This window comes from Clavelina lepadiformis, chromosome 3, assembly GCF_947623445.1.
Source record: "Clavelina lepadiformis chromosome 3, kaClaLepa1.1, whole genome shotgun sequence".
NCBI lineage: Eukaryota > Metazoa > Chordata > Ascidiacea > Aplousobranchia > Clavelinidae > Clavelina > Clavelina lepadiformis.
Window position 1 is genome coordinate 24,215,352 of NC_135242.1, and position 26,489 is coordinate 24,241,840.

Sequence of the window (26,489 nt, forward strand, 5' to 3'; positions counted from 1 at the left end):
AAATATTCACAAAACACGTTTCCAACAACTTTGCTTGTGACGTATGATTGCTTATCCAATCATAGTCTGGCACCGGTTTTGCATCATCACAAGCTTATATGACGCAATCCAACTCATTGCTGGCGTTATTCATGAACATTATGGAAAGTTGAATTGTTTTGAAAACGATCGGAATAAGTTTGATTGTTATTATCGCGATTCATTATTGGCTTTTTTGACTACAAAAACCTACTTGAACGTCAATTAACGAGATTCTCATTAAATCTATGACCAACATTTGTTTTATCCAGGTTAAGGTCTCATGTGTGACTCATTCAACTAAAAAGGTTCGCCACCCTAACACCATCCATAGGGTCTAACTTCATTTTTAAAACAACGAAAAGTGAAGTGAACTTATACTGTGAAACTCCCAATTACGTAAACAAATACTCAAACAGTGAACGCAAATTGAATAAGAAAAATATATCGTTACACATGCAATTAAAAAAAGTTTTGGTCAGCTACTAATAAAATGGTTTAAATGTAACTTTCGCTTAGAATTTAAAAATAGAAAGACATCGATGGTCGCACTTACTCCAAAGGGGCCGCATGCTACTTGCAACTTTGACGTGCCTGGTGAGAATTGAGAAATGAAATAATGCTTAAGAACAGAGATAACTGAAGGTAGAACAAGGTGCTGCCACGGTGTGTTCTGGTGTTTAACAAACAGTGATCCTTGATCGACGTACCTGGGCGTCGTTACGTTTATCTGAGGTCACCAACGATCACTGACTCAGTATTTTTCCAACAGAACTAACTTACTGGGAAGGGTTTAAGTTTAAACTCCAGGTGAACTTATGAGGAGGAAAATGTAACCTCCAACAACCCGCTAATTAGAGAATTTGCAAAGTATGTTGCAGCTCTAAAGGCAATGATGAAATATATTTAGCCAGTTCAGACTACAAGTTTTGTGAACTTTCAGAAAGATTATGTAGATCCTTGGCTAAAGTTCTGTGAGAAGGTTTATAACTGGATAGAAAAACAATCAAACCTTTCAAAGTATATTGTGGCCCTCACACTGCCAAAAGTCGTTTTACACGTAGAGTAGATTTCTCCTTGAGACTGAGGAGAAAAAAAATTAAAACCAACGATTAAAACGGCCAAAGAAGTTGCAACCAGGGATTTGGAAGATGCACAGTTTGTTGATCAGGTTCTTCAATAAGCCGGAAGAAAAGCTTTATCCAAAAAAAGGATTTAATTAAGGAATTCAGTAGAAATAATACTCGTTTAAAGAAAATGCAGCAATTTTTAATTTCAATCTATGGTTATGACACCTGATAGTTTGGAAATAATATTCATCCTTCAGGTGTATTACCTTATGGATGGTGGCTGATTCAAACAGCAAATGCATTGAAAAGTTGTTGTATAATTAAAAGCCACATTTTTGACAGACTTGTTATTATTAGAACGCGCATACACGCTAACAGAGTACAAGGCCAATGAGCAAAACATCAACATACTTCGTCATAGCCTGGAACTCACCGACAGGAAACAATCAAACTTTTGAATGAAGCAAACTGTTCCACAATCTTAAACGACGACAACAGGCCCACAGCATTTGAGGTGATGATAATATGAAGTAACGATTGTGCAATAGCGGTGCTTGCTATAACTTTACATTAGCGCTTCATGATAAATCGACTCTAACAATCTTGCTTCACACTATTTCTGGTGCATTTATTGACAAAATGAAATGACGTCATAAACAATACTTTATGTACTTTTCAAATACCGCGCGCGCTCATTACGTGGTGATCACTCATGCGCGACGTGATATGTTTTCCACGATTTCTTCAATTTGTTTAATTTTCGTGTTTGTATTTTATCACTGTATACTATGTACAGTAGCTTACTTCAACTTCTCAGTTCACAAAAATAACCAAACCTCGATTGATTGGTCATAAATGTCGACAAGTGATTTTAACATAGGTCCATATCATACCTTTACTTTGCTTTGCTTTAGTACAGGTCGTGAGCCTGCTATTTTCCATGTGGCCATAGATGATCGCAATTCGACAACCCTGGCATGCTGGATATCATGGAGTTCCCCAAATCTGATACCCAGAGTAACCAGAGACATGGTCCATTGGGATCCATGCAATGAGACTTATCAGTCTGGAAACAATGGATGCTTCTCTAGGCACAGCGATGGACCAACTGGACACTGAATAAAATGACCCGAATGTTTCAGGCAGAAACCAGATCAGACGCTGAGTACCTAGAGCTTCCTAGCAAGGGACGAGACGTGGAAACATATTCACGATCTCTTCCACAAAAATGATCAGGAGACTTCATCGTCCTTAATCCACATCCAGCTCTTATAATGAATCCAACCGATCTGCCGCTCATGCACCAGTGTGTCTTCACCTACCGCCAGCAAGCTTGTTTCTTATTCACAGTTGTCTGGTCCATAAAACCGTTTACAGTGGAGCTAACAAGAAAACATTATCTCTGCGAAGATCTTAGAGGAGTTAAAGAAAGTTCAAGCAGGACTGGGCTTTTCCGGCATTAGCAGAAGCTACTTGGGTCTATTTTGTATGTATCAAAGCAATCCAAGTCTATTCAACCACACCGCGTTATCTACACTGAGCTTTCTGATCACGTGTCCTTATACTTTTCGGCTGACAAAGTGCGAACGCCGGTCAGCTAAAAGAAAACATCCACAAGGTTATCAAAGGTCAAAGTTAAGGACAATAAGTCAGAAATATGCTTGTATATATGGCCACCAAACCCATCAAATAATTGAAATCAAAAAGTTGAGTTGAGATAAGTTTGCAGTTTAAGGTATGCTCATATTAACGCCACAATTTTTACTAAAGTTTTTTGTTTGACAGATTCTCGTCTCAACACTCTGCCGTCAGTCATTTCGTAAACTGTCGCTTTTTTCCCACGGGTATGACGTGTGGCGATACCGCCAAGTCATGGAATGTCGAATGAAATCGAAATTTTTCTTTGTCAACATCAAGTGGCCAGCAATGTAAATTTGTAAAATATTGTACAAAAATTCTTCCAATTGTCTTTAGTGCCTTAGATATGCAACGTATTGTGGTAAAAGCATTGGTAGAAGCTACATGGATAAATTTTGTATGTTTTAGGTCGACCCAGATCTATTCAACCACGCCTCGAGTTCTACGCTGAGCTTTCTGGTCATGTGTCCTTATACCTTTCACCTGACAAGTGCAAACGCCGGTCAGCTAAAAGCAAAGCATCCCAGGTCATCAAATTTCAAAGTTAAGGACAATGAGGAAAAGATCTAATAAGAACAAACAAGGTCACAGTTAAACAAATTTACTTGTACAACTTACATATGCATGACGTCAGATATAGTCTACAGTATTATTCATGCAAGGTTTTGGTCAATTGCCAAAAATGACAGTTTTAACACAAAGATATAATAAATCTTTGTCGTTTCACTCAGTTTTGTCCTAACAATTGCGTAAAGTGAAATAATAGAACATCAGTCCACATATTTCCTATTCACCAACATATCAAACAAGCATTTGAAAGAATCATTTAGCCTGTAACACACCACACTGCATCATTCATAAGTCCTTGTTAATGCGGTGTATGCGGCATACAAAAAGTGCAAGACACCATTATAAAACCAGTTGCTTATGAACCATGCCAAGTGCTTGCCAGGTGCTGGGCTATCGATTGTAAACAAATGAATATACTGGTAAGTCACCAATGATGAATCACGATGTCGTTACAACATAGATGCGCAAATGTTGAGAGTTGTGTAAATGTGGAAACTGATATCCAAGAGGAAGGTCTGTGTATGTCAGCGTTAGATGTCAGTAAGCAGTCGTTACACTGACAGATTGCTGTTGCAATTTTGCACCGACAAATACGACCTTTAGGTAAGTCTATAAATAGGCCGTAGCTACATTATAAAGGACTTGCCTCCGTTCATATTTTTGGCAAGAAACATTTGTAGTTCCATCTACATTCGATGACATACCAGGTACGTACTTGGAGCCTGGAGCCATAAACATTTACCCTGGCTACTGCCTTGTGTACATACTAAGTAGGTTGGACCATAGACGTTTTTGGTTGCTATTTGTGTGTTTATTGCTTAGCTCAGGTAATTAAGGTTGAAACTAAAAGTGAAAACAGAAGCTGAATACAAATGATTTTCGCAGTCGAATGTTATCAGTCACGTCTCCTGCATTATTTTCCTTGCCGTTCACGCAACATTCCTCGTCACTGGAGCATTATATTTGCTCTTATGTGGTGAGTCAACATCACCACGTAGTGCCTGGCATGTACAGTTTGCATCGCACACTTCGAATGCGATGTGAAGTCAATAAACAAGAATGCATTTACTGCTTTGTGCATTTTTTAAAACCTAGTCATTAAAGGAACAGAAAGTTTATCATTTTTCTGTTCCACAAAAAACTTAACACTTCAAAAATATCGGAAATTATTAAGGATTTAGGACTGGTATTTTATATATGAGATGCCATTTCTAAGAAAATTAACTTACGTTACTCAGCCAAAGTTTTCTTTAAACAAACATGTTTTATGTTGCAAATAAATTAGACCTACTCAAAGTAATAAATAGGTCTGGTTTAAACGCAGCTTTTTGTTTATTCAGCAGACAAATGGCATTTTCCAACAATTTGCTGCGGTTACGCAACGACATCAACGTGAGCAAATCATTAATGAAGAGCCCTTCGGTGCTGCACGAGTTGTGAGTAATTTAACCCACAGCCTGGCACAAACAAGCAATAAAATCAACACAGATTGTTTTAAAATGATCCGACTGCAACGCATCCACAATAAAGCTTTGTCTTAGCGATTCAGAACCGACAGAAGTCCGTACCGTTAAACTAAGATGTCCGTTTTTTTTATAAAGTCAACGGAAGTTTAGCTCCGTTCTGATATCTAAAAGTTATTAGCTAAGAACAAAGTTAAAAAGCTAAGTTTTAGGAATATATATTGACAAATGTTTGAATTTTTCTAGAGTTATTTTTTTATAAATTCACTGTGAATTTCTCGCAGGCAAATGCTTAAAACGATGACGTCATTGGTCAAAATCTTCGTCGCAACGTTTTCGTTTTTTACAGGTAAGTCGGCTGTTGGATAGAATTCAGTTTAAGCAAATCGTATTTCTGAATTCTTTCTGGTACCTGAAATAGTTGCGTCGGCCGAATGCACCGGAGATTGGATTCAAAACGGAGATAGATGCTATTATATATCTTCGTCCAATGCAGCTACTTTATCGTGGCACGAAGCCGATTCGAAATGCAGGTCCATGCGTTCAAACCTTGCTGTTGTAAATGACGAAATAGAAAACGTAAGTTGCTTGTTTACAGTTTTTGTGCACTTTAGAACCTTTGAAATTGGTTAGCCCAGGATAAAGCAAGAGTTAGCTATTTACAAAATATTTTGCGTTACACAAAGATTCAATGGAAACATTTTTTTTCTACATTATATATTCCTGGCGTGTTCCTAGTTTGAATATTCTTCATTTTGCTTAAAACTGTAAAAATAATGTTGGGTAGTTACAGTTTGGTTGTGTATTTTTTATGCGCAGACATTTCTTTATACTCAATTTGAACTGAACAAATATTATTACATTGGTCTACACGATTTAAACGAAGAAAATGCGTGGCAATGGGTGGACGGTTCGTCACTTACCTACACGTAAGTATTTTAGGCTTTTTAAACTTCAAATAAAAGTTTTCTTCCAATATTTCTTCTTGGGGAAAGTCCCTTCATCAATTCCACCAAAAAATTGTACATTTCAATGGAACTATTTTTCCTTCTTTTCAACATAAAGTTATTCCGGTATCTAGGCTAATTATTTTAAATAGCAATTGAGTCTAACTTTTTTTGCCTTCCTCGACGACTTACCTTTAGCAACGGGCGGCGTGATTTACCTACGTTAAAGTAGGCCTAGTCCATCTCTTTGCAATAATATCCAGCAACTGCAAAGTGTCCTGTATTCAGGGAGCTATTTATGTAGCTGTGTCCAAACAGCAATAGCAATATATAGACTAGTGAGATGCTATAAATGCTTACCTAGGGCGTGGGCCGCCGGGCAGCCAGACAACTATGGGGACGCTATTGGTGGGCAAGAAGATTGTGTAGAGATGGTTTGGGACCAGGGTGGCTTATGGAATGATCTTGCATGTTCGATCAGAAGAAATTTTATCTGTGAGCGATCTGCAGATTTGGGTAAGATTGTTATCTGTATATACTGTGTATAATTTTTACTAAAGTATACGTTGCCAGTGTTTCTCGAAATTAAAAGCAATGCCATTATACCTCCAAAAGCCCGGAATAAAATGAATGTCACACAATACTATGTATAACAGGTAGTATCTCTATCTGTCCAAAGTTGTTGCAGGGAGGCGTGAAGTGCTCCACATTCTAACATCCTTCATTTACTGTTGGCTCAATGGAAATACAAAGCTTAACTAGTGCAAAAATTCTCTTCTCAGTTATAGAATAAAGACTCTGATTTTCTTCCACAAATTAGTGCAAAGCTAGCGTTGTTTAGCGGTTTTTGAAGTAGAATGTGAGTTGCAACAGTTTTGAAAAGGATCTTAAGTACGCTATGATAACTTTGTACACATTGTTTTCAGTCCCCTCACAGTTCGCAAACTTTCCCATCTTCCTGCTTTGATATATTCTAAATTTTATCTGAAAACATGTTTCGAGAAAACTATAAGTATATATATATGTAAGAAATGAATTAAGATAAACTTTTTTTGTCTTTCACGTTCAGTTCATATTTATCAGTGTTTTATTTTCATATCCAACCACAGACCCAGATCCGAATTGTCAAGAAAGTGACGGATGGGCAGAATACAATGGCCGCTGTTATAAGGTCATCGACAACAGAGTTCCGTGGGTTGCTGCTGATGCTGATTGTAAATCAATGGCTGCAAATTTGGTGGCGATTACCAGCGAAAATGAACAGCTTTTTGTGTCCAATAAAGTCAATGAGTGGAACCAACATATGTGGTTGGGGTTATCTAGTGTTGTAAGTTCCTTTTTGTTATGTTGTTGGTTAATACAAGAGTTGAGTGCATTATATTGTTCAGTGCTCACGTGTATTTTTGTAACTTTTCAAGGACCATACATCAAACGATCTTTACTGGAGCAACGGTGTTGACTCACTAGGGTATACTCATTGGGCTCCTGGCGAACCCACTTTGGACGCTTCTGCAAGTAATTGTGTCGGGGTTGACCCCGGAATATCGACAAGTAAGTTGTGGAGTTAGATTTTTACAAGCACGCAGCAAAAGTGAAATATTCAGGCTTCACTCTGCGAAAAAGCCACTCGGCTAAACAATCGAGTTAAAGTGTAATAAATTTATAACTATTATTATCTGTGCAACATAATCACATTATTCAGTAAACCTCTGGATAAATACTTGCAGGTATTTATAGTCATTTGTTTAACCATTAGATAAGCAATTTCAAATTGAGAGTAAACTTGGTCCAATTTGCCCAGTGACACTGTTAATAATTACTTTTAGTGGTTGTTTGTTTTTGTAGACAATCACTGCTTAAATAAATTATGGTATTTATCCAACAAACTTGTCATTATGCCAACACAATACCAACAAATAAGTTGGATGTAAAAGTTTGTTATGTAACAGACACCTGGGCCGTTATGCAATAACTTGAAAAACTAGTGACACCATTGATAAGTTCATGATTTCAAGTTGTGTAATGGCTGGTAGGTTAAAGTTCATAATATTTTAATACACCTAGTCCCTAATACACGAAAAACCAATGCAGCAATTGTGTTTACATAAAGATACCTTTCTGGACATAATAATGTAGTAATTATTTAGATGGATTATGGAGCGTTGAAAGATGTGGAAATGGCCACTCCTACATGTGCGAGACTGCGTTGACAGGTCAGTATTATGGTGACTTTCTTTTTATAGCATTTGTGTTTGAATCTAGTACATAGTATCTCTATATAGTATTATATGAGTCTTTTAGTCTGCATTGTACATGCACTGTCTCTATATTGTTCTCAATTGAGCTCTGTGGTAGATTTCTTCTGCTTTTTCTGGTAGACTATAAATTAACATGTTAATATCTGATACTTTGAACACCTTATTTCACTTATCAATATTCGCGTACCAACTTTCTTATTACCATCTTTTATATTATGTTACAACAAACCCTATATTATGACACGCCGTTGTTGAGTCTTTGAATGCAACGACGCATCTGTAATTAAATAAAATATGTGTTTGGAAGTCGCAATTATACACAACCAATTTATTTTTGTATCTTAGGTTCTTGCCCAGTGGGCTGGTACATGTACAACAGTGTCTGCTACTTTCAAGCCACTGCTGAGAATGCCTGGACCACATGGCTGGAGGCGAAAGATATCTGCGAGGCGATGGGAGCAAAGTTGCTGAAAATTGAAGAGTAAGTTTGGTTTTTTGCAGAGCTTTGGTTTCCCTTTCTTGACTGTAACTGTTAGACTTTGCTCACAACTTTTTGCTTATTTTCTGGCTTCAGTTACTGATGAAAACCACTTTTGTTCTTGTTTGAATTGAATTAGTTCGGATAAGCAGAACTATATCAACACAAGATTGCCAGATATCCGGGATGGTGGCTCCACTTACCTCTGGCTTGGCCTCTCCGATTCGGATAGTGATGGCACCTTTACATGGACCGATGGATCGGTTGTGTCACCAAACACATTCACAAATTGGGCCACCAACCAACCCAGAGACCAGAAGGTTTATTCTGTTTTCATTTGTACCAGCATTTTCATGAAAAACTCGTTTTATACGTCATGTTAAGACGTTTGGTTTGCTTCATGTGTTACACTGTAGTAGCATCGAGGCAAATGAAACATTTGCTTCCTCCAATCTTCTAGAATTTTTAACTAGGGGTGTACTTGACATATTTGCCCCCGTAAAAATTTTACCCTGGCCACCGCCTTGATGCGAAACTGGTTCTAAATACCTTCAAATTCCATATCAGGCTGCGTGGGATTGTGGACAAGTCTACACCGGATCAAGCAAGTGGGAGACCGACGACTGCTTCAAGAAACAAGCTTTCTTCTGCGAGATTCCAGCCGGCCAGGACGTAAAGCCTGTCACGCCAGTCGCCAGTAAATCATTAACTCGCCTTTACCGCTCGATTGTGTTCTTGGTCGTTCTTCACTTGCTAAAAACAATCTCTTGCTGCAGACCTCGGACAAGGTTGCGACCCAGGCTGGAGGTATTTCAATGATCACTGCTACTACTTTGAGTATGACAAGGAGCTAACCTGGCAGGACGCCAGACAGCAGTGCACGAACGCTGGCGCCGACCTTGTCAGCATCTTGACCGGCGAGGAAAATGCTTTTGTGACCAGTGCGTATTTTAATTAAGATTTCGAATAAGTGTTGTTTTTTTATCACTAAGCTTGCCAGCGAACATAAATTTACTACTTTTCTGCCTGACAGGAATGTTTTCACAAGTTGCTGTCTGTGTTTTTTCTACCAACTTACCGTTATAATGCTATGGCGATTTAAACGTCGTCTTTTGCAGGTCACGCGTACGGGACCACTTGGATTGGAGCCAATGATTTGGAACTCGAAGGAACGTTCAAATGGTCTGATGGATTGGCCTGGGTATGTTAGTTTTTAAAAAATACTCTTTTACCAAAATGTCCTTTCAGAGTAACAATAACTTGTTATGTCATAATTGAAAACCGCTTCAGTCGTTTTCGGATTGGCAAGAAGGCGAACCGAATAATGCGGCTGGGAGCGATTCAGATTGCGTCACCATGTGGCAAGAAGTTAACTATAAGTGGGATGACACGCAGTGCAGTAGGCAGCTGTCGTACATATGCAAGATGGTCACCCACGGTTGGTACTCGCACGTCATAAATGCATGAACTAACCACGATTATGACACGCGCATGATATGAACTAACCATTAACCGAAAAAAGTGCATGACATGAAATAATCACGGCCATTACAATAGCATGGCATGAATTTTCATAAGACTAGCAAATTTAATCGCTACAACTTGTTGCTGGTGGTAAGGTATTGATGGCTGCTGCAAAACGCAAACAGCTTCTACGCTTTCGGGCGATTCTAAACGCAACGTTATGAAAGCAAGTTGTTTTCTCACTTATCTTTGGGCGTTTTTACTGGAAATAACGGGTTTCAAACTGCAGAAATAAGCCGGAGCGCTGTTAACAAACTGGACATGTGCTAATGCTAGCCGCGTTTTTATTTTCGGTTGGCGTTTTCGAAACATATGGGTTCAAGCCACTGCATGGGCCACACTGCAAGTTTTTATGTGGCACGAACTGCAAGTGCCCAACATGTTGTCTGCCTTAGACATGTGGCCTGGCTTAAGCACCGACCTTGATGTGTATTTCTATGCCGTATACTTACATATGAATATATTATTCATAACAACTGGGGATTCAATACTTGATAACACTTGAATAAAATCATTCCAGTCATTCGCTGATTGGCAAGATGACGAACCGAACAACAGCGGGGACTGCGGAAGCTTCTGGCCCGAAGTCAACTATAAGTGGGATGACATAAATTGCAGCGGGAAAAACCGATACATTTGCAAAACAATCACGCACGGTTCGTACGCACTGTACATTGATTACGTGCATGTTATGATTAGACAATATAAATTTTTTTCTGTTTCTGATGAACTATTTTTACTCAACTTTATCTCAATTTGTTCATCGGCTCTCTAATTATTATGATTGTCTTTTTTCATGTCACAAATTTGACCTTTTTTCAAAATAACTGAGAAGCCATTACAAAAAAGCGGTGTGTCACCATTACAAAAGTCGTCACTGAATTATTCGGTGGTATGATGTAACTAATAAGTGTTTATGGTTCACAAAAATTCCCTGGTAACATTTTGGGTTTTCAACCTCAGTTACAATTATCTAACGACCAAGTAGGTCGGCCATTCCAGCTAAGCTTTAAATTATTCCAAGTAATGCGGTATTTACACCCCTGCTCCATTGTTTGCCAAATTATGTTTTAACCCTGCCATCTTATTGTTAAGCTCCTTGTTAGTTTTAAAGTTCAGCGTTGAATGACAAACGCAACAAATTAAGGAACCGCCTTTCACACCGCCGTGGCGTTTAACCATGATGTCGGTCTTGCCGTGGCGTTTAACCATGAGGTCGATCTTGCGCGTAAATTGTCATCCCACTTACAGCAACAAAACACCCGGTAAATTTTCACTTCTTGGTTTGACGTATTAGTCGTTCGCGGACTGGCAGTCTGGCGAACCTAACGGAATTGGTGGAAATAGCGGAGATGCGGATTGCGTCACCATGTGGCAAGATGTTAACTATAAGTGGGATGACAACCAGTGCGATAAGAAATGGCGATATGTGTGCAAGGCTGTGCCCCATGGTAAGTGGAAGTTCTTTGTGATTTTCATCTCATTATAAGAGGACTTCTTTCAACGTTTTCTTTAAAAGAAATTCCCTGCACTTTTAACCCAGTACAATCATGGAACTCTTAATTGTTGTCCAACAATTCTAGCATGATACATGATACTTATCTCACATTGTGTGAGGTGCATTTAAAAACTGCGGCACAGATCGCATTAAAATTATTTGCGTCTAAACTTGAAAATGCTGATATTTTTCTGCACATCGCGGCAGCTTAATCATCTCTTCCCAGATTGTGATCAGGCGCTGGGGATGGAAGATCGCACGATCTTGGACGGGGAGGTTACAGCTTCGTCGATGTGGGACTCGAATCACGCCCCGTACCTTGGGAGGTTGAATAATAAGAAGGACGGGGGATTGATTGGGGCTTGGGCGCCCAGCAAGACGGCTGACGGTTCGTAACATTCTCTCCTTGAAAACTTATCGGAGGTGGTATTTGTTGAAACGGCTAATTGTTGATATTAATTGACAAATGATTACCAGCGTTTAATTTTGTATTGAGCGCAATCCAACATCAAACTTTTCTCGAGCTTACGACAAAGTTGAACCGGGACTCGCACAAATAACCTTTAACCCGGTACACGTGGCATCGAGTTATTTTTCTAATTTTCGTTCAGGCCAAAACCCTCTTCCTGGATCTACTTGGATCCAAGTTCATCTGATCCCGGAGAGGACGGTAACCGCCATCACAACCCAAGGAAGACCAGAGGATTACAACCAGTATGTGAAGAGCTACCAGATCGCGTACTCCGATGACGGAAACAACTTCCAGTTCGTCAAGAGCGGAAGCGACGTTCTTGTGAGTGGAGTTGCACCGGATACTGCTTTTTGGTCGTCTGATCATGATTTAGAGATCTGAACTTAATATTTATAAGACTACTACTAGCTGACTCTTTTCTGGTCGCTCGCTTTGTTTTCTATGTTTGTTTGACACCCGCGGTTTAGAGACAATGAACTTAATTTTTAGAAAACAACTTTTAACCGACTGACGCTTGGTGACATTTTTTCAAAATTTTATTCAGACTTTTACCGGAAACGTCGATTCTTATACCCCAGTTACCAACCGCCTCCCGACGCAGATTGTGACGTCATACATACGTCTGTATCCCAGAATGTACCAAGAGTACCCAACTTTGAGAATGGAAATACTGGGATGCACCAGTGAGGGGGCTTCCCTTTCCACTCCGTCACCCGACCCCGGTAATTCCCCTCAAGTGAAATTAATTTGCCTTTACGCAAGAGCAACTAGTAGTCTAGCGATCAGTTTTGGTTCGTTAATATGCAAAAGGTTGAACTCGGACATTTTGCGGTTGAATGGAACACGTAGGCTCGTGGTTCTGGCGTCGGTTGCTGTTCGCGTTGATTTTTCGCGCTTTTCAAGCTGCGTTCTATTTCTAGAATGCACGGCTGTACCTATCAACGAGAGGGTGGACTGCGGGTATCCAGGCATCGGTGGAACAAATTGTGTTGCGAAGGGCTGTTGCTGGGACAACACTGTCAGTGGCGTGAAATGGTGTTTCTACCAGAAAGGTGCAGACTCCTTATGAACACATCAACTTCTATTCATAGTGTTTACTGCATTTTCATCGGTTCCAAGTCGATTTTACCCACGGACGCTTAAACTCAGGATGACCCAACCAACGTCTGTGGATTAAATAGTCTTTGGGTTAAATTGTACTGGGTTTAATCGCATTGGGTTGAATTGATCGATTGATATTTTGGCCCAATATCACACGTTTGATCCCTTGTTTGTATTCATTTGCTTAATGAAGGTCTGTTATGTCAGATCGCTACGATCCACGCTGCGGGAAGGACTGGTCGTTTGACCCGAGCGGTGAGTTCTACTGCTACCATTTCAACGATTACACCTACCGCAATTGGCAGCAAGCCAGGGAATACTGTCAGGGCATTGGTGGAGACCTTCTGAGCATCAACTCAAAGTAAAGTTTTCAGTCGTGATTTTATTTGCTTTTTGTTTAATGACGTGATGTCTTCTGGGCGTGGGTCGCTGTATTTAAACTTTCTCTTCAAATCTAATACTTTTTATGACCATATTATGACCACTTTTAGTCAGCTCGCATTTTATTTCCTGACTCACCTATTCCTTGTGTGACCAGGTCAGAAGCTGCCTACGTCAGCGGCCAAGTGTCCACGCTGGTTCTTTCCGCGTCGCTCTGGACTGGGGGAAATAACCTCGATTCAAACGCTGGCTGGAAGTGGTCCAACGGCCAACCTTTCAACTATATCTCGTGGGCCACTGGTAAGTCCCTCCGGGGGCCGTAATGGTAAATTTGGGGTCACCAAAACCCGGTTTCGAGCTAAAAAAATACAGACCACTTTCCAGTGAACAACTTGTTGGCACGAGCGTGATTTTTCAAGGTGAACCAAACGGCTACGACAGCGGCGAGAACTGTGTTGAGCTGTACACGGCTGATGGAGTTTGGAATGATCTCTACTGCGACTGGGAGCGAGGAATCGCGTGCAAGAAGTTTGCAACCATCGCCCCTCCCACCACTGATGACGACGGTAGCTATTTTTCATAAGTTATGATCGTAAAATCAACAATCATATGAACCTGAATTTGAATTCATATGAAACAATTATGAACCATACATACCATACTCGTATGTTCGACTTTCAATTATTAATTATACTTACTATCTAACTGGCATAATTACGGTCGAAGAAAGTTATGAACTGGTTTCAACCGGTTATACAAAAGTTATGAACTTTAATATGAATTCACATACTGGCCTTACCTTCTGGGCGCCGCAAATATAAATTCTATGACAGAGTAACGTATCTCTCTCCGTAGGCAATATCAAGGTGGATATTTGCGAGGGAGAGACTGGGGATTTGATATGCACCGGCAATACGATGATCGTCGTCCACCACGCTAGCTATGGAAGGAGCAACGCTCGGACGTCAGTTTTAAATATATTCACACAAAAACAAATTTTCTGATGTTGTTGTAATAAAATTGTCAAATTACTGAAAAACTTGATTCAGATGCGGCGAGGGGAACGTGGTACCGCCCGGCGGTTGCCATTCCGTCGATTCTCTCGATATAGTGTCAGACGCCTGCAACTACAAGTCGTCGTGTTCTCTCTCCGCCTTGAACGAAATCTTCGACGACCCCTGCCCCAACACCTACAAGTACCTCAACGTCATCTTCTCTTGCGAGAGCAAAGGTAGGTTGAAGACGCGTTAATCGCGATGGCTCTTCTAAAAGGTGGCTGATTCTTTTCAGATTGGAGCAAAGTGTTGCGACTCATGCATAGAACGAATTCAGTATAAAACATTTGATTATTCAGGTGTTTCTGTCGATACTAAACAACCGTTACCATTTACAATTAATTGTTCTCTCATATTGCAGCATTGTTTAACCCTCGCCGTATATTTGCTAGCACGGTGATAATGCTTGTATGGTGTTGACCAAAACGTCTGGATGGCAAAATGTTTTGGCTCTTTTATTCATAGACGTATAATTTTTTAGTGTAATACTTTTATAGTTTACAACTGTCGTGGTTTCCCAGTTACTAGTAGTTTACCAGGTTTTATGGTTGTGTAGTTGCTCGTAGTTTCGTTTGTTCAAGCCGGAATAACTTATTTTAGTTTTGAAATGATCTTTACCTTATATGGACAGGCTGTTACTCTCAGCTGGGTGTGGAGAATGGCACCGTGAGCGATTCTCAAATCACAGAGTCAAGTTCAATCGACGGCAACCACCGGGGCAACAGCGGACGACTCAATGGCGACAGGTCTTGGGCGACCAATGAGGGCGTTGGTGAGATTGTGACGTCAATTTTTTCTAATCTCATAACGCTTTGTTTTATGTTCGAGTTATCTGATGCTATTCAAGTAACAGTTGAACAAAGACTAGTTTATGGTCGGTGCAAAAATTACTGATCAAATTTGGAAAAAATGCTGAAAGTTGTAAAACATTTTGCAAAACAGACTGGTTTTTCATCGGTTTTCTTTCGTTTCACTGATTTCTCTGAATTTTCGATGGTTAAGGTGCGTGGGTCCAGGTAACCTTCCCAACCAATGTGAGAATAACAGGATTCATCGTGCAAGGAGCCAACGACGCCGAGAGATACGTCACGTCATTCACCGTGCAATTCGCCGACGACAACACGTTCATGAAGTGGTCCGATTATACTGACTACGATGGGAATATTGTAAGTCGATCGATCACTTAGGATTTTGTTAGTTTTTCTTTTTATTTTGTAACATCTCAAACCAAGTAAGCCTGGTCAATAAAAGAAATACGTTTTTTGAAAATATTATTTCGATGCTGCTGCAGTAGTTATGGACAACACTTCCAGCTTACGCAACATATAGAAACATGTTTTGGCAACAAACCCTCTTTTAGTCATATTCAAATTTCTGAAAAAGTCTGAAATTTCTCCAACGGTCTCTGAACATTTTTGCTTCGGCCGCCATAGCAGGGAGCAGTTGGTCTTCAAGGGTCAAACTTGTTAGAAAAACCTGTTCATATTTACACGTTCTCTCCATATCAAACCTTCTCAGCCAACGCTGACACTTCCACCCCGGTCGAAGTGATAATGACCGAACACGTGTTCACTCCCGGAGTCCGTATCCTACCAATTGAATGGCAGGGCGATATGATTGGGATGAGGTTTGACGTCACTGGATGCAACCCTACGCGTGGGTGAAATTAGCTCTTAGGCTATGATAGATAGTGCAAAGTATTGAATACGTTTACCAAATTTTTATTTTCTTGTTATTTTGTGAGTATTTTTCGCCCACTGTTGCCAGCAAAAATGAAAACATAGCGCAAGTCCCATTCGAATTTGTGAAAATATTCATCAAAATAAGAATCAGGACAAGGTTTTCTTTCCACCAGGTGCGTTAGAGTGCTCTGAAATCGGCGACTTGATCCTACTTGAGGACGACGCGGACGGGACCGCTGTGATGGCTGAATGTCCAGGTTTCTGTCCACAAGTCACTCCGCCCAGCCCAATTGTTTATGGCACAGGGATATACGCCGGGGTACGAACTTAGAGCATAAACATCCGTACTTGTGTGTCGGTAGAGATGGAATTCCAGCGGTTTCAGCCTGTTTTAAGAATGCCTTGCCAGTGACCTTAAACTTTGTTTGAACAGAATTCGCAAATTTGCAACGCAGCGGTGCATGCCGGGGTCATCATCGACAGATTCGGGGGTCCTGTCACTGTTGTGAAAAAGCCCAAGCAAAGCACTTACAAGGGGACGGATCGCAACAATGTTGTGTCCCAAGATTACGAGTCAGTCAATAACTTTGTATCGACTTAAAATTTCATTTGTTGTGGAGTCAACGTTATTCGTTTTATTTTTGTTCTCAAGCTACTCTTATAAATAGTTAGCAACGATTTTGGAAAAACAGATTTATTTTGTAGCTAATTTAGCAATTATTAATTACTAATTGTTTGCTTAACTAATAACTTAATCTAATAACTGCTGTAACTACCGAGCAATGCATAAAATTTTAACATTTGATCCTTTTAAGTTTATTTAAATTTGTGTTTGTTTCATGAAGCTACTACCCCGTTGCATTTGCTTTCGCTGATAACGTCAAGAATTGCCAGGCTGGGTGGGTGCCATATGGGAGCTCGTGCTACTGGATATCAGGTCGCTTTTACTTGCTAGAAAATACTCCATAATCCATAGTTAACATTTTAGTAATAAAACTGTTGCAAAATATAATATGATATAAAACTTTTTTTTGACGTCAAAATTTTTTTAAATATTATCAGATTTTAGTCTCACGTGGGCAGAAGCAGAAGCTTTTTGTGTTGAACAAGGGGGCCATCTGGTGACCATACCCGATTCAGTTGATCAAGATTTCGTCTTCCAGCAGTTGGCGCAATCCAACTTCACAGACATCTGGATTGGTTTGAACGATCTTCGATCAACCTACGAGTATGAATGGGCCGATGGAGAACAGGTGCCAGACTATCAAAAGACATTTGTATACGTTTTGATTACGTATTAATACGATCATTGTTACATAACAATGTTTCATAATCCAACAAACGATCGAAATGCTTCATCTCAGGTGACCTATACCAACTGGGCGAGACAGGAGCCAAACAATTACGAAGGAAAGTCGGAAAATTGTGTCGAGATGTACCGGGACACCGAGTCGTACCGCGTCGGTGGAACATGGAACGACGCCCTGTGCTCTGACGTCACAGTGAGTTTCATTTTTCAAGTTCAACCCGGTTCAACCATGAACAAGTGTCACAATTAAGCACGTGGTTAAGTGATCACTGGTTTGTGTTGTTCAGGGTTTCGTTTGCAAGAAGTTCAAATCCTACTACACAGGTGACGAGGCTGCCGACCCCACACCGCCACCTGGCTGCGACAAAGGTGAGTGGTTATAATCGACAATTACAGTGTAAGGACTATAATGAAAGACAACTAAATACTGTTTGTATTGGGACCAAATATTTCAGACAGTATTGAGTGGCAATAATTGATCGTATAAAGTTAGAACTTGTGTTCTTAAGGTGCCAGATATTTTTTGATGGTTTGAATTTTTGATTTTTGTGCAGACTGGCTTCCCTACGAGGGCTACTGCTACTGGTTCAGGCGGCAGATGGTGACAGAGACCGACGCGGAGAATTTTTGCGAAAATCTGGGCGGAGTTACCGTTCATGTCCGAGACAAGTAAGTCTTCTTGCGTTGCTGGAAATAATCTTTCACACCTTCTTGAAGTCGACGTCATGAATGGTGACGTCCAAACAGCAAAGTGAACACCGTAATGAAACGCATGTCGAGCTTGCTTAATCAAGAGCTGGCTGCTACGACCGGTACAGGGTATGTTTGTGCTCATTTATTTTAACGACATTTTCGTCATCAGGTATGTGCAGAGCTTCCTCCACACCGTGATCGGAGCCGAGGATCAAAGATGGTGGATCGGACTCCACGCTGAAGTCTCCGATGAAACCGGGATCACCTGGCATTGGGAAAGCGGTGACCCCGTAACCTATGACAACTGGGGCAGGAGCAACCCAAGTGAGATGTCTTTGGTGATTTTGTGACTTAGTGACGTAACAATCGCCGATTGTTGTGCTTAACTTTATGATTTACCGCCATAAACCTCATGCTTTTAGTAGAGAGGACTAAGCGTGTTATGTACAAAATTATTGTCTAAATCTGCGTTATTGCTGTTTCAGTTCTAATACCTGCGCTCTCCTTCACTTATACACGTTGTTAATTTTGGTTGTTTTCGCAGATATTAACAATGGAGAATGCACCGTGTTTTACGGCGGTAATGTGGGCAGCGGTATGTGGTACAGCACCCGCTGTGAGAAACAAGCTTATACCATTTGCGAGCTACCCCGAGACGGATGGACACCGCCACCACCGAGTAAGTACAACTAACAATTGTGTTGTCGTTATGTTATTGTCTTCACAGAGCACACTTGTCGTGTTTTTATGATTAAATAATCGCTTTTCTGTGCCGCAAAATCAAACCGTTGCCAGATCATGGTAAGAAGCTTGTTTGAAAGCTTGTAAAATGCTAAATACAGTTGTGTTGTTCCCTTAACATACGGCATGCTGTATATAGCATTCCTATAACAAGTTCCAATCGGTATTTGACACTATTTTAACATAGAAATCTGAAACAGCTGAATATTTTTTCTTAATAAAGCAACACCGCCACCTGTCGGAGGATGCTACTACGATTGGTCGACACCCGACTCGAGCAGTCCCTATTGTTACAAGGTCTTCGCCCCTGAAGCTTCGGGAAATTTCGATCAGAAGCAATCGTGGGATAACGCTTATCATCAGGTATCGAAACGAGATATCAGCAGGAAATCGAACTGAACTTGAAAACTTTAGTGGTTGATTAAATTCGTGAAATTACGAAAAAGTAATCGAGTAAAATAAATTAGAATGACTTTAACGTTAAGCGTTAAGTTAAGTGGTTAATAAAAACGCATAAACTTTTTAACAACTAATATCATTTTAACTTTATGTTTGCTTTGTTGATTTTTGTGGCATATTTTGACATTTTTATAAATTCTGTCTTCGCCAGTGTTTGGCTTCCGGTGGAGACTTGGTCTCTATCCACAGCAAGACAGAAGAAACTTTCCTCCTCGACCAACTCAAGAACTTCGGCGTCATAGCCCAGTATGCTTGGATCGGTCTTAATAACAAGTAAGCAGAGATTTCCTGCCTCCTCTAATTCGCCGCTTTACCAGCGCTTAGCTTTTGTTGAAAGAGATTGAGGTGATGACGTTATGAATTACCTGTTTGTGATGTAATTAGTACTGGTATTGCGTCACAGAGCCGAAACCGATTGGCTTTGGTCGGATAATTCGGCGGTGGAGTACATCAACTGGAACCCGGGCAGTCCGTCTTCTAGCCAAGAGAATAATTGTGTCGCGATGAAATACGACCCCAGCTCTGAAATTGGAACTTGGGACAACTTAAACTGTCGGGAGGTGAGAGAAAACTTGCTTTTGGAACTTGACTCTATTGTAAAATTGGTATTTAACTTGGTATTTACTTTGTACTAAACTAGGTATTTATCAAGTAACAGAGAGTTACAGATGTAAGAACATTTCAACGTTTAAAAATTTGTTTCTCACTAATCCAGCCTCTAGACTGGATTTGTATGATGGCGAAAGGGGTAAGTCCCCCACCCGTAACCGAAGCCCCAACAGGTGTGGTCGACACCAGCTGTGGAGACACGACGGAAGGAACGTGGGTGAAATATGACGGACTGTGCTACTTTTTCAGCAACAATGGCGAGTCAGATTTCTATACAGGGCAGAGGGTAGGTCGGCTTGTACATCTACCTGGTGATGATGTGGTTGAGCGAAGTTTATTGAACGCGGTATCTTTTGCAGTTTTGCCTGAACGCAGGCGGTGAACTTCTGTCAATTCATTCCAACGTGGAGCAATCGTTCATCACAAATCAGATAAAGGTCGGTCGTACTCTTGCGCACTCTTGCGCACTCTTACGTACTCTTTACAAATTGACTATTTCATCGCGTGCAAGTCACTCAACTTGTTGTTAAAGATCGGAATATGCAAAAAGTTGATTCTAGCATCGATATTTACGGTTTTATTGGAGCTAGCTTCGGAATAGAAAGGGGATTTGGGTTGTAGTTAACTATGCTGAAACATTTAAATCGGGTTAACAAGAAACCATAAAAAACAGTTTCAAACGCACGATTTTTTTTTTCGGTGAAATAGGTTCAGCCCGCCCTAGTAGGCGAATATCGCTTATTGACGGTTTCGTGATTCTTAGCTTCGTAGTTGGTCGCAGGTTTTCATTTTAACAAAAAATCTTTTCATCGTCAGCCCATGGGACAACTCGGCTTTTGGTGTGGCCTGAAAGAACGTGGCGGCGTCAACGGCCAGTATTCTTGGACTGATGACACCGTCCTGGATTACGTAAACTGGAATTCAGGTTTGAAACTTTTTGCAGAGATTTTCTGTCAGTTTGTTTGCCTTATATATTATATACTTTACCCAACTGATTAAACCTAATTTGAAACAGCTTTGTAATTAAGTTGTTTCTACTTGTAAATTGTTTGACGAGAATAAGCAACGGTTTAGCCGACACCTCAGTTGCTTGCAAATTCAGTTTTGGTCGTAGCAACTTAGATCTGTCAGAAAGCAAACTTGTGCCAATGAGGCCTATTTCGGAAAGCTCGAACTTTGTCGAGAGTAATTTAATCGAACCTTCAAGCCACCGATTTTCCATTGCGCGTAATAAGTCAAGACATTACAAAAACACTTCATTGAAACCGCAACAAGAATGTGCGTGGTATGACGTAGGAGCATACAGCGCTACAGCTCATAGATAATTAAGTTAAGTTTTTTCTCTTCACCAGGCGAACCCAACAACGCATGGGGGACAGAACAATGCGTCACCGTCAGCAAGGACGACGGCAAATGGAACGACGGCAACTGCGGGCTCAAATTGCACGGCTTCATTTGCAAGAAATACCCGGGGAGTCCCCCAAACCCGCCCCAGCCGACTCAACCGGCCCCAGGTGGGTAAAGTATATCGATCCCCCTCGTATCAGTCTGTCGTCGTAGCGAGCTTACTGATGTGCGCTGGTGTTCGAACGCATCGTACGAACTTGAACTAATGAACTTTGATCATGACCTTGAACTCCAAAGGTGCTTGTCCCGCCGACTGGTTGGTTTACAACAACGGATGTTATCAACTGCACGGGGACAAGGACATTTGCGACCCGGCTGCCACAGATGACGTCACTTGTTTCGCGACGTGGGTACAGGCGCACGACAAATGCGACAGTCTGGGAGGTTACCTGGTGACCATCAACACCAAATACGAGAACGGTAGGAGATTATGAAATACGCGCGAAAAGTTATTATCTTCTTAAAGGCTTCATATGTTCTCTGCTGTCGTTTTTGCTGTCACACGTCATAATTAGTCTCGTGATACCAACGATCTGACAATTCCATCCTTTTCAGCTTTTCTCACCGCCCAAACCGCCCGAGCAATCAACAATCTTTGGATTGGCATGAGCGACATCCAGTGGAGCGGGGGACGGTACACGTGGGCGAACGGAGACGAAGTTCTCTACACGAACTGGAATGACGGTGGGAGAGTTTTAAAACTCAGCGAAGAATCACATTTCTGGTTCTTGTCCGAAGCATATTTTCGCCACCTGATCGAAACTAACAACTTGTTGCGCATGCGCAGGTGAGCCGAATCACAACAACGGGGAAGAAAACTGTGCCGAGATGTACCTGAACGGGAGATGGAATGACGTCAATTGCGAAGGGCTCAGACCGTTCTTTTGCGGGAAGGACAAAGACCCAGGCTTGAGCGATGGAATGCAATTGAACAAAAACGAAAAGTGCAAGGACGGCTGGATGCAGGTGACAGTTGTGACGTCATAATTCGCTACTATATCTTCACAATCAATTGATTCATTTGAACGCTCACTCAATTTATCACTATGAAATGCATATTTGCCACTTGGTGCGAATAAGTAATTACGAACGGTTCAAGGGAAGCTGAAATCGCCATTGATAGGCCCAACCTTCGAAAACAACAACTGTAAAAGGATAGATTCACTTCTCCCTGTATGCCGTATCTTCCATCATCTCATCACCCTCGATTTTATTCAGTTTGACGCGGAGAACGGCGGATACTCTTGCTTCTACCTTGACGCCACCATGCGGCCGTTCGAGGAAGCCAGACAAGTGTGCCAGGGTATGGGCGCTGACGTCGCCAACTTGCAGACCGAGTGGGAACAAGCGTTTGTTACCAGTTACGTCATGGACACCAGTGTTTGGCTTGGATTGGTGCTTAACTCGGTAAAGTGGGATTGCTTCTTGCTCTATGATGTCATAATCAAATGAATGTGACTCTACTCACAGTGACTTTGTGACGTCAATGAAAGTACTGCGGAATGGAACTACAGCCTGCAGTGCCATTTTTTAACTGTCATGTTTTCGTCCAGGACACTTTTGAGTGGTCGTGGGTGGACAACTGGCCAGTGTGGTACACAAACTGGGGAGAAATGCAACCCGGTTCTGACGTCAGTATGGGCTGCGTCATCAACCAGGACTCGCAATACGGCTCAGAATGGTTGACTGAGAATTGCAACACACCGCACATGACTCTCTGCAAATCCACTAGCGGTGAGAGGATGGTGCTATTTCTCTTTGCTAGTTTCACTTTGCTAATTGGTAGTTTGTCGTTAAATGAAAACATTAATAAGAGAGAGTAAATTGTATCCGCTATCCGGCGCTCTTACATTAAGGTGTTCTGGTTTTCAGAGTCGTATAAACTTAGTTTTTTCTCGATATTATGTGAGATTCCTATAAATTCATTCTCTTCACTCGATTTTCAGAGGTTATTCCCCCCACCCCCGGGTACGTCGACGGTTACTGCGAGGACCCCAGCTGGCACGAATACGGTGGATTTTGCTACTTCTTTTCAATCAAGGAAGGCAACCCTGAGTATCCGTAAGTGCTCCCACTTAAACAATGGCTTGCTACATGCGCAGAATAAACCACAAAGCTACACCGGGCCAGAATTTATTCAATGGACAGATGGTTATATTTTTGCTGCAGCCGCTTTCAATACGAACCACTGTGACTGAAAATTGTTGCAGCTAAAATCTAAACTTCTGCCTGATAGAAAAGTTTTTCAGCGTTTTGGCTTTGCTGTTTATTCTGCGCGTCACGTGCAGTTCCTGGCTTTTTGTTAAATATTTTAGATTATGTCGCTGTTTAATGCCATTTATTGCCGTTTATTGCGCAATAAAAGTAATTTCGGTTTAAATTTCACATCAAAGTGCATTGTTGTCACGCAAGTAATATTTTGTAATTTGCTTTATTCGCCTCTACTGAAGGGTCAGTTTGCTGCATCACTTTCGCCACATTAAGCGCCATAGGTTTAGGCTGAGGGTTTATGGTGGCACAAAAGGACTGACCTATGACCTATTGCTAACGTTAAAGCTATTGCTGCGTAAATTTGAACGCTTATAACGTAATTTTCAAATGCAGTGGCGTGGCTTGGAACGACGCCGAAGTGGTTTGCACTGGCAGCGCAGGCAACCTGGCCAGCTTCACATCTCGGGCGGAGATTGAATGGATGCTGGATTGGTTTAATTACACAGAGGCCATCTGGATAGGACTCAGGGACAACGAACAAGGTGAACACATGGCTGGTTTTGAAAGCTTTACTCGACTGGTTGTAGTCTGTTGCTTAAGTGCTTAGGTAGTAATAAAAAGCATTGCATCGTTTTTTAAGCATGATTTAATGTTTTTGCCGAACGATTTATTACGTCACACTAAGTCCTTTAAACCCACACTATTGTTATGTCATAATTAGGAGGTTTCTCCTGGACGGACAACAGACCGGTCGCTTTCACGAATTGGAACTCGGGGGAACCGAACAACGCCGGCGACGAAGATTGTGTCGAGATGTACGGAGACAGCGGCAAGTGGAACGACATCAACTGCTCTGACTTGAAAGGTTACATGTGCCGGGTGCCTAAAGGTGGGTACGCTAGGTCTGCCTTGTAGTGTTTTGCGATGCAAGGTGCTGAGTTGCTCTGTTGCTTGCAGTCGTTGGAACGGATGAGAACGGTAACGTCATCCATTACACTACCACCGCCAAACCTGAATCAAATCCAGGTATTCAATGTTACTCTGATTTACCAGTTGTTTGAACATGTAGTAGTGTGCAAATATAATATTTTCGCACCTGGTGTATCTGCACATTTTCTGGTAACCCAATTACAATAAACGATTCAACCCACTGACGCTTCAGCCCAAAACGATCCAACCCAAGACGACATAACCGTCGTTTGTGAGTTGATTAGCCCTTTGGTTGATTTATCTTGGGCTTGTCCTGGTTTGAGTTGTCTGTGAGTTGAATTAACCTATCAACCTCCACTAAATACCGGTATATTTGGATGCATTTGCTTTCAGTCAACTCAAACAACGCAGCCATCATCGCTGGTTCAGTGATTGGTGCCTTGGTCGCCATATTTGTCGTGCTCGGTATCGCCCTCTACTGTTCACGATCGACCGACCCCGGACTCACGAAGCTAAGTGAGTAAAAATTTTACTTCTTTTCGATGATTCTGGATCCATAACTAAACGCGAGATTAAGGAACGGTGACGTAATGCATACGTATATTTTAATCTCGGAGCAGAAGAGGACGTCGTCAGCATTCCTTCCGGTTTCGTCAACAAGTTGTACGACCTTGCCGGGACTGCCCCTTCCACGTCATCGGCCGCGAAGAGTGACCCCTCCCCCGTCCATTACGAGAAAGAAACTGGGGCCACAGTCGACGATAGCAACGCTTAGGGGGCTCGTCGGCTTCATTTGCAGGACTCTTCACCCTTGGGAATTCCCCTGGGTGCAGTACGCTTGTTGCGAACTGTAATCATATACATACCACATTGTGCAATATGATTTCTATTTTTTATTAGTCGTTTAAGTTTTCGATTTTGTCCTTGGTTTAATTAGTACATGTATGTGAGCGGTTGTTTTATCTTGTATTTGAAGCACACGATGTTTTTTTTGTCTACAACTTGTTCTCTTATCATCTCTGATTTGTTGTATATATCATGCCTACACTCTCATCACTTTGAAATCGTGCGGAAACCGTCGGGAAGCGAGTTGGAACAATTTTATGGTAATTTTTAAGATTTTGCATTTTTCGAACAATAAAAATTTTTCCTCTTTATTTTTCGTTTCTACACTTGAGGGCGCTCACCAGACTTTCATTATTTGCGTTTTCAGTCGTAATTGGCGGTAGACCTGGATAAGCTAAACAAGGACTTTGAAAGGTTGCATTGTAGTGATGAGTAACAAACGTTCGTGGCATCAACTTTTCCCAAACATTGATAGGTGGAGAATCCAACCTGCAGGGAAAAAAGGACACGAAAGGTCTAAATTGCAGCGAGAAGATCAATGAGTTTAAAACATACATAGAAATGTTTGCCTGGAATACGTGTATTGTCGAAGTTTCATGAATTGGTGTAACCGTAGAAACCAGTTATGGAATTCAGCCGGTTCACCGGTAATTGACAAGATTTTACATCGGCCTATGTGTATATCTGTCACGGGTCAAAATGGCAGGCTGCTAGGGAGAGAACCGGATGTTAAAATATTTGAATCCCACCACTGGTAGTGACACAGAAGCCGGCCCCTGTATTATTTTTGTGTGAACCGTTGTACGTCATACAATTAATGGGGACTGGTTACACTTTCATCCACAATTTCCTTCATCGTAATGTGCATATTGTGGCTTAGATCATGAGTTAAATGTGCTGCTATCTTCCAGCACCGTGAATCTACTATATGTACCATATATTGTAAATTACCAGATGTTTGATTTTGTTTAATAATGTAACTTCTGGGACTAATGTAACTGATTTTCTCTTACGGTTCGTCGACAATAATTTAAGTGCTATAGTTGTTTTCTATAAAAAAAAAACAGCTTTCCGGATTTGGTAAACATACCATGTAGACCTAGGCCTAAGTTTATAAGTTGTTCAGGTT

General features: G+C 41.2%; 1 protein-coding gene across 8 annotated transcripts; it reads left to right on the plus strand.

The window, feature by feature from the left end:
* The first annotated feature begins 718 nt into the window (after positions 1 to 718).
* Positions 719 to 25,671, plus strand: LOC143450437 (uncharacterized). Of its 8 annotated transcripts, none has more exons than XM_076950988.1 (57): positions 719 to 1,602; positions 2,003 to 2,794; positions 2,874 to 3,016; positions 3,135 to 3,253; positions 4,637 to 4,732; positions 5,044 to 5,108; positions 5,181 to 5,338; positions 5,579 to 5,688; positions 6,071 to 6,222; positions 6,816 to 7,033; positions 7,125 to 7,257; positions 7,854 to 7,919; positions 8,310 to 8,445; positions 8,582 to 8,762; positions 9,010 to 9,139; positions 9,219 to 9,383; positions 9,561 to 9,643; positions 9,733 to 9,880; positions 11,691 to 11,852; positions 12,076 to 12,257; positions 12,481 to 12,658; positions 12,857 to 12,988; positions 13,245 to 13,398; positions 13,576 to 13,718; positions 13,838 to 13,984; positions 14,274 to 14,382; positions 14,468 to 14,649; positions 15,105 to 15,245; positions 15,476 to 15,638; positions 15,978 to 16,129; positions 16,329 to 16,474; positions 16,589 to 16,728; positions 17,001 to 17,092; positions 17,218 to 17,408; positions 17,520 to 17,657; positions 17,752 to 17,833; positions 18,019 to 18,133; positions 18,327 to 18,481; positions 18,702 to 18,836; positions 19,122 to 19,261; positions 19,509 to 19,630; positions 19,761 to 19,917; positions 20,073 to 20,252; positions 20,326 to 20,403; positions 20,783 to 20,891; positions 21,319 to 21,480; positions 21,611 to 21,793; positions 21,929 to 22,057; positions 22,161 to 22,339; positions 22,592 to 22,780; positions 22,927 to 23,107; positions 23,320 to 23,434; positions 23,978 to 24,126; positions 24,306 to 24,473; positions 24,542 to 24,610; positions 24,908 to 25,030; positions 25,135 to 25,671. In XM_076950988.1, the coding sequence occupies exons 3-57, from the start codon at positions 2,966 to 2,968 to the stop codon at positions 25,287 to 25,289; spliced, it is 7,638 nt and encodes a 2,545-aa protein (XP_076807103.1). In that variant the 5' UTR covers positions 719 to 1,602; positions 2,003 to 2,794; positions 2,874 to 2,965; the 3' UTR covers positions 25,290 to 25,671. The 8 variants fall into 8 exon arrangements, with proteins under 8 accessions (XP_076807103.1, XP_076807102.1, XP_076807104.1 ...); XM_076950987.1 differs by lacking the exon at positions 9,733 to 9,880 and adding an exon at positions 11,264 to 11,417; XM_076950989.1 differs by lacking the exons at positions 719 to 1,602; positions 2,003 to 2,794; positions 9,733 to 9,880 and adding exons at positions 3,757 to 4,272; positions 11,264 to 11,417 and having other exon boundaries at positions 2,998 to 3,016; positions 3,135 to 3,310.
* Positions 25,672 to 26,489: the final 818 nt, after the last annotated feature.

Bases quoted from the DNA above. Each gene is read 5' to 3' on its own strand.
- LOC143450437 (XM_076950987.1), top strand. From the start codon at position 2,966: ATGTCGAATGAAATCGAAATTTTTCTTTGTCAACATCAAGTGGCCAGC. The intron at 13,399-13,575 runs GTAAAGTTTTCA...TTGTGTGACCAG, and splicing joins CTTCTGAGCATCAACTCAAA to GTCAGAAGCTGCCTACGTCA. The intron at 13,719-13,837 runs GTAAGTCCCTCC...TGATTTTTCAAG, and splicing joins CTATATCTCGTGGGCCACTG to GTGAACCAAACGGCTACGAC.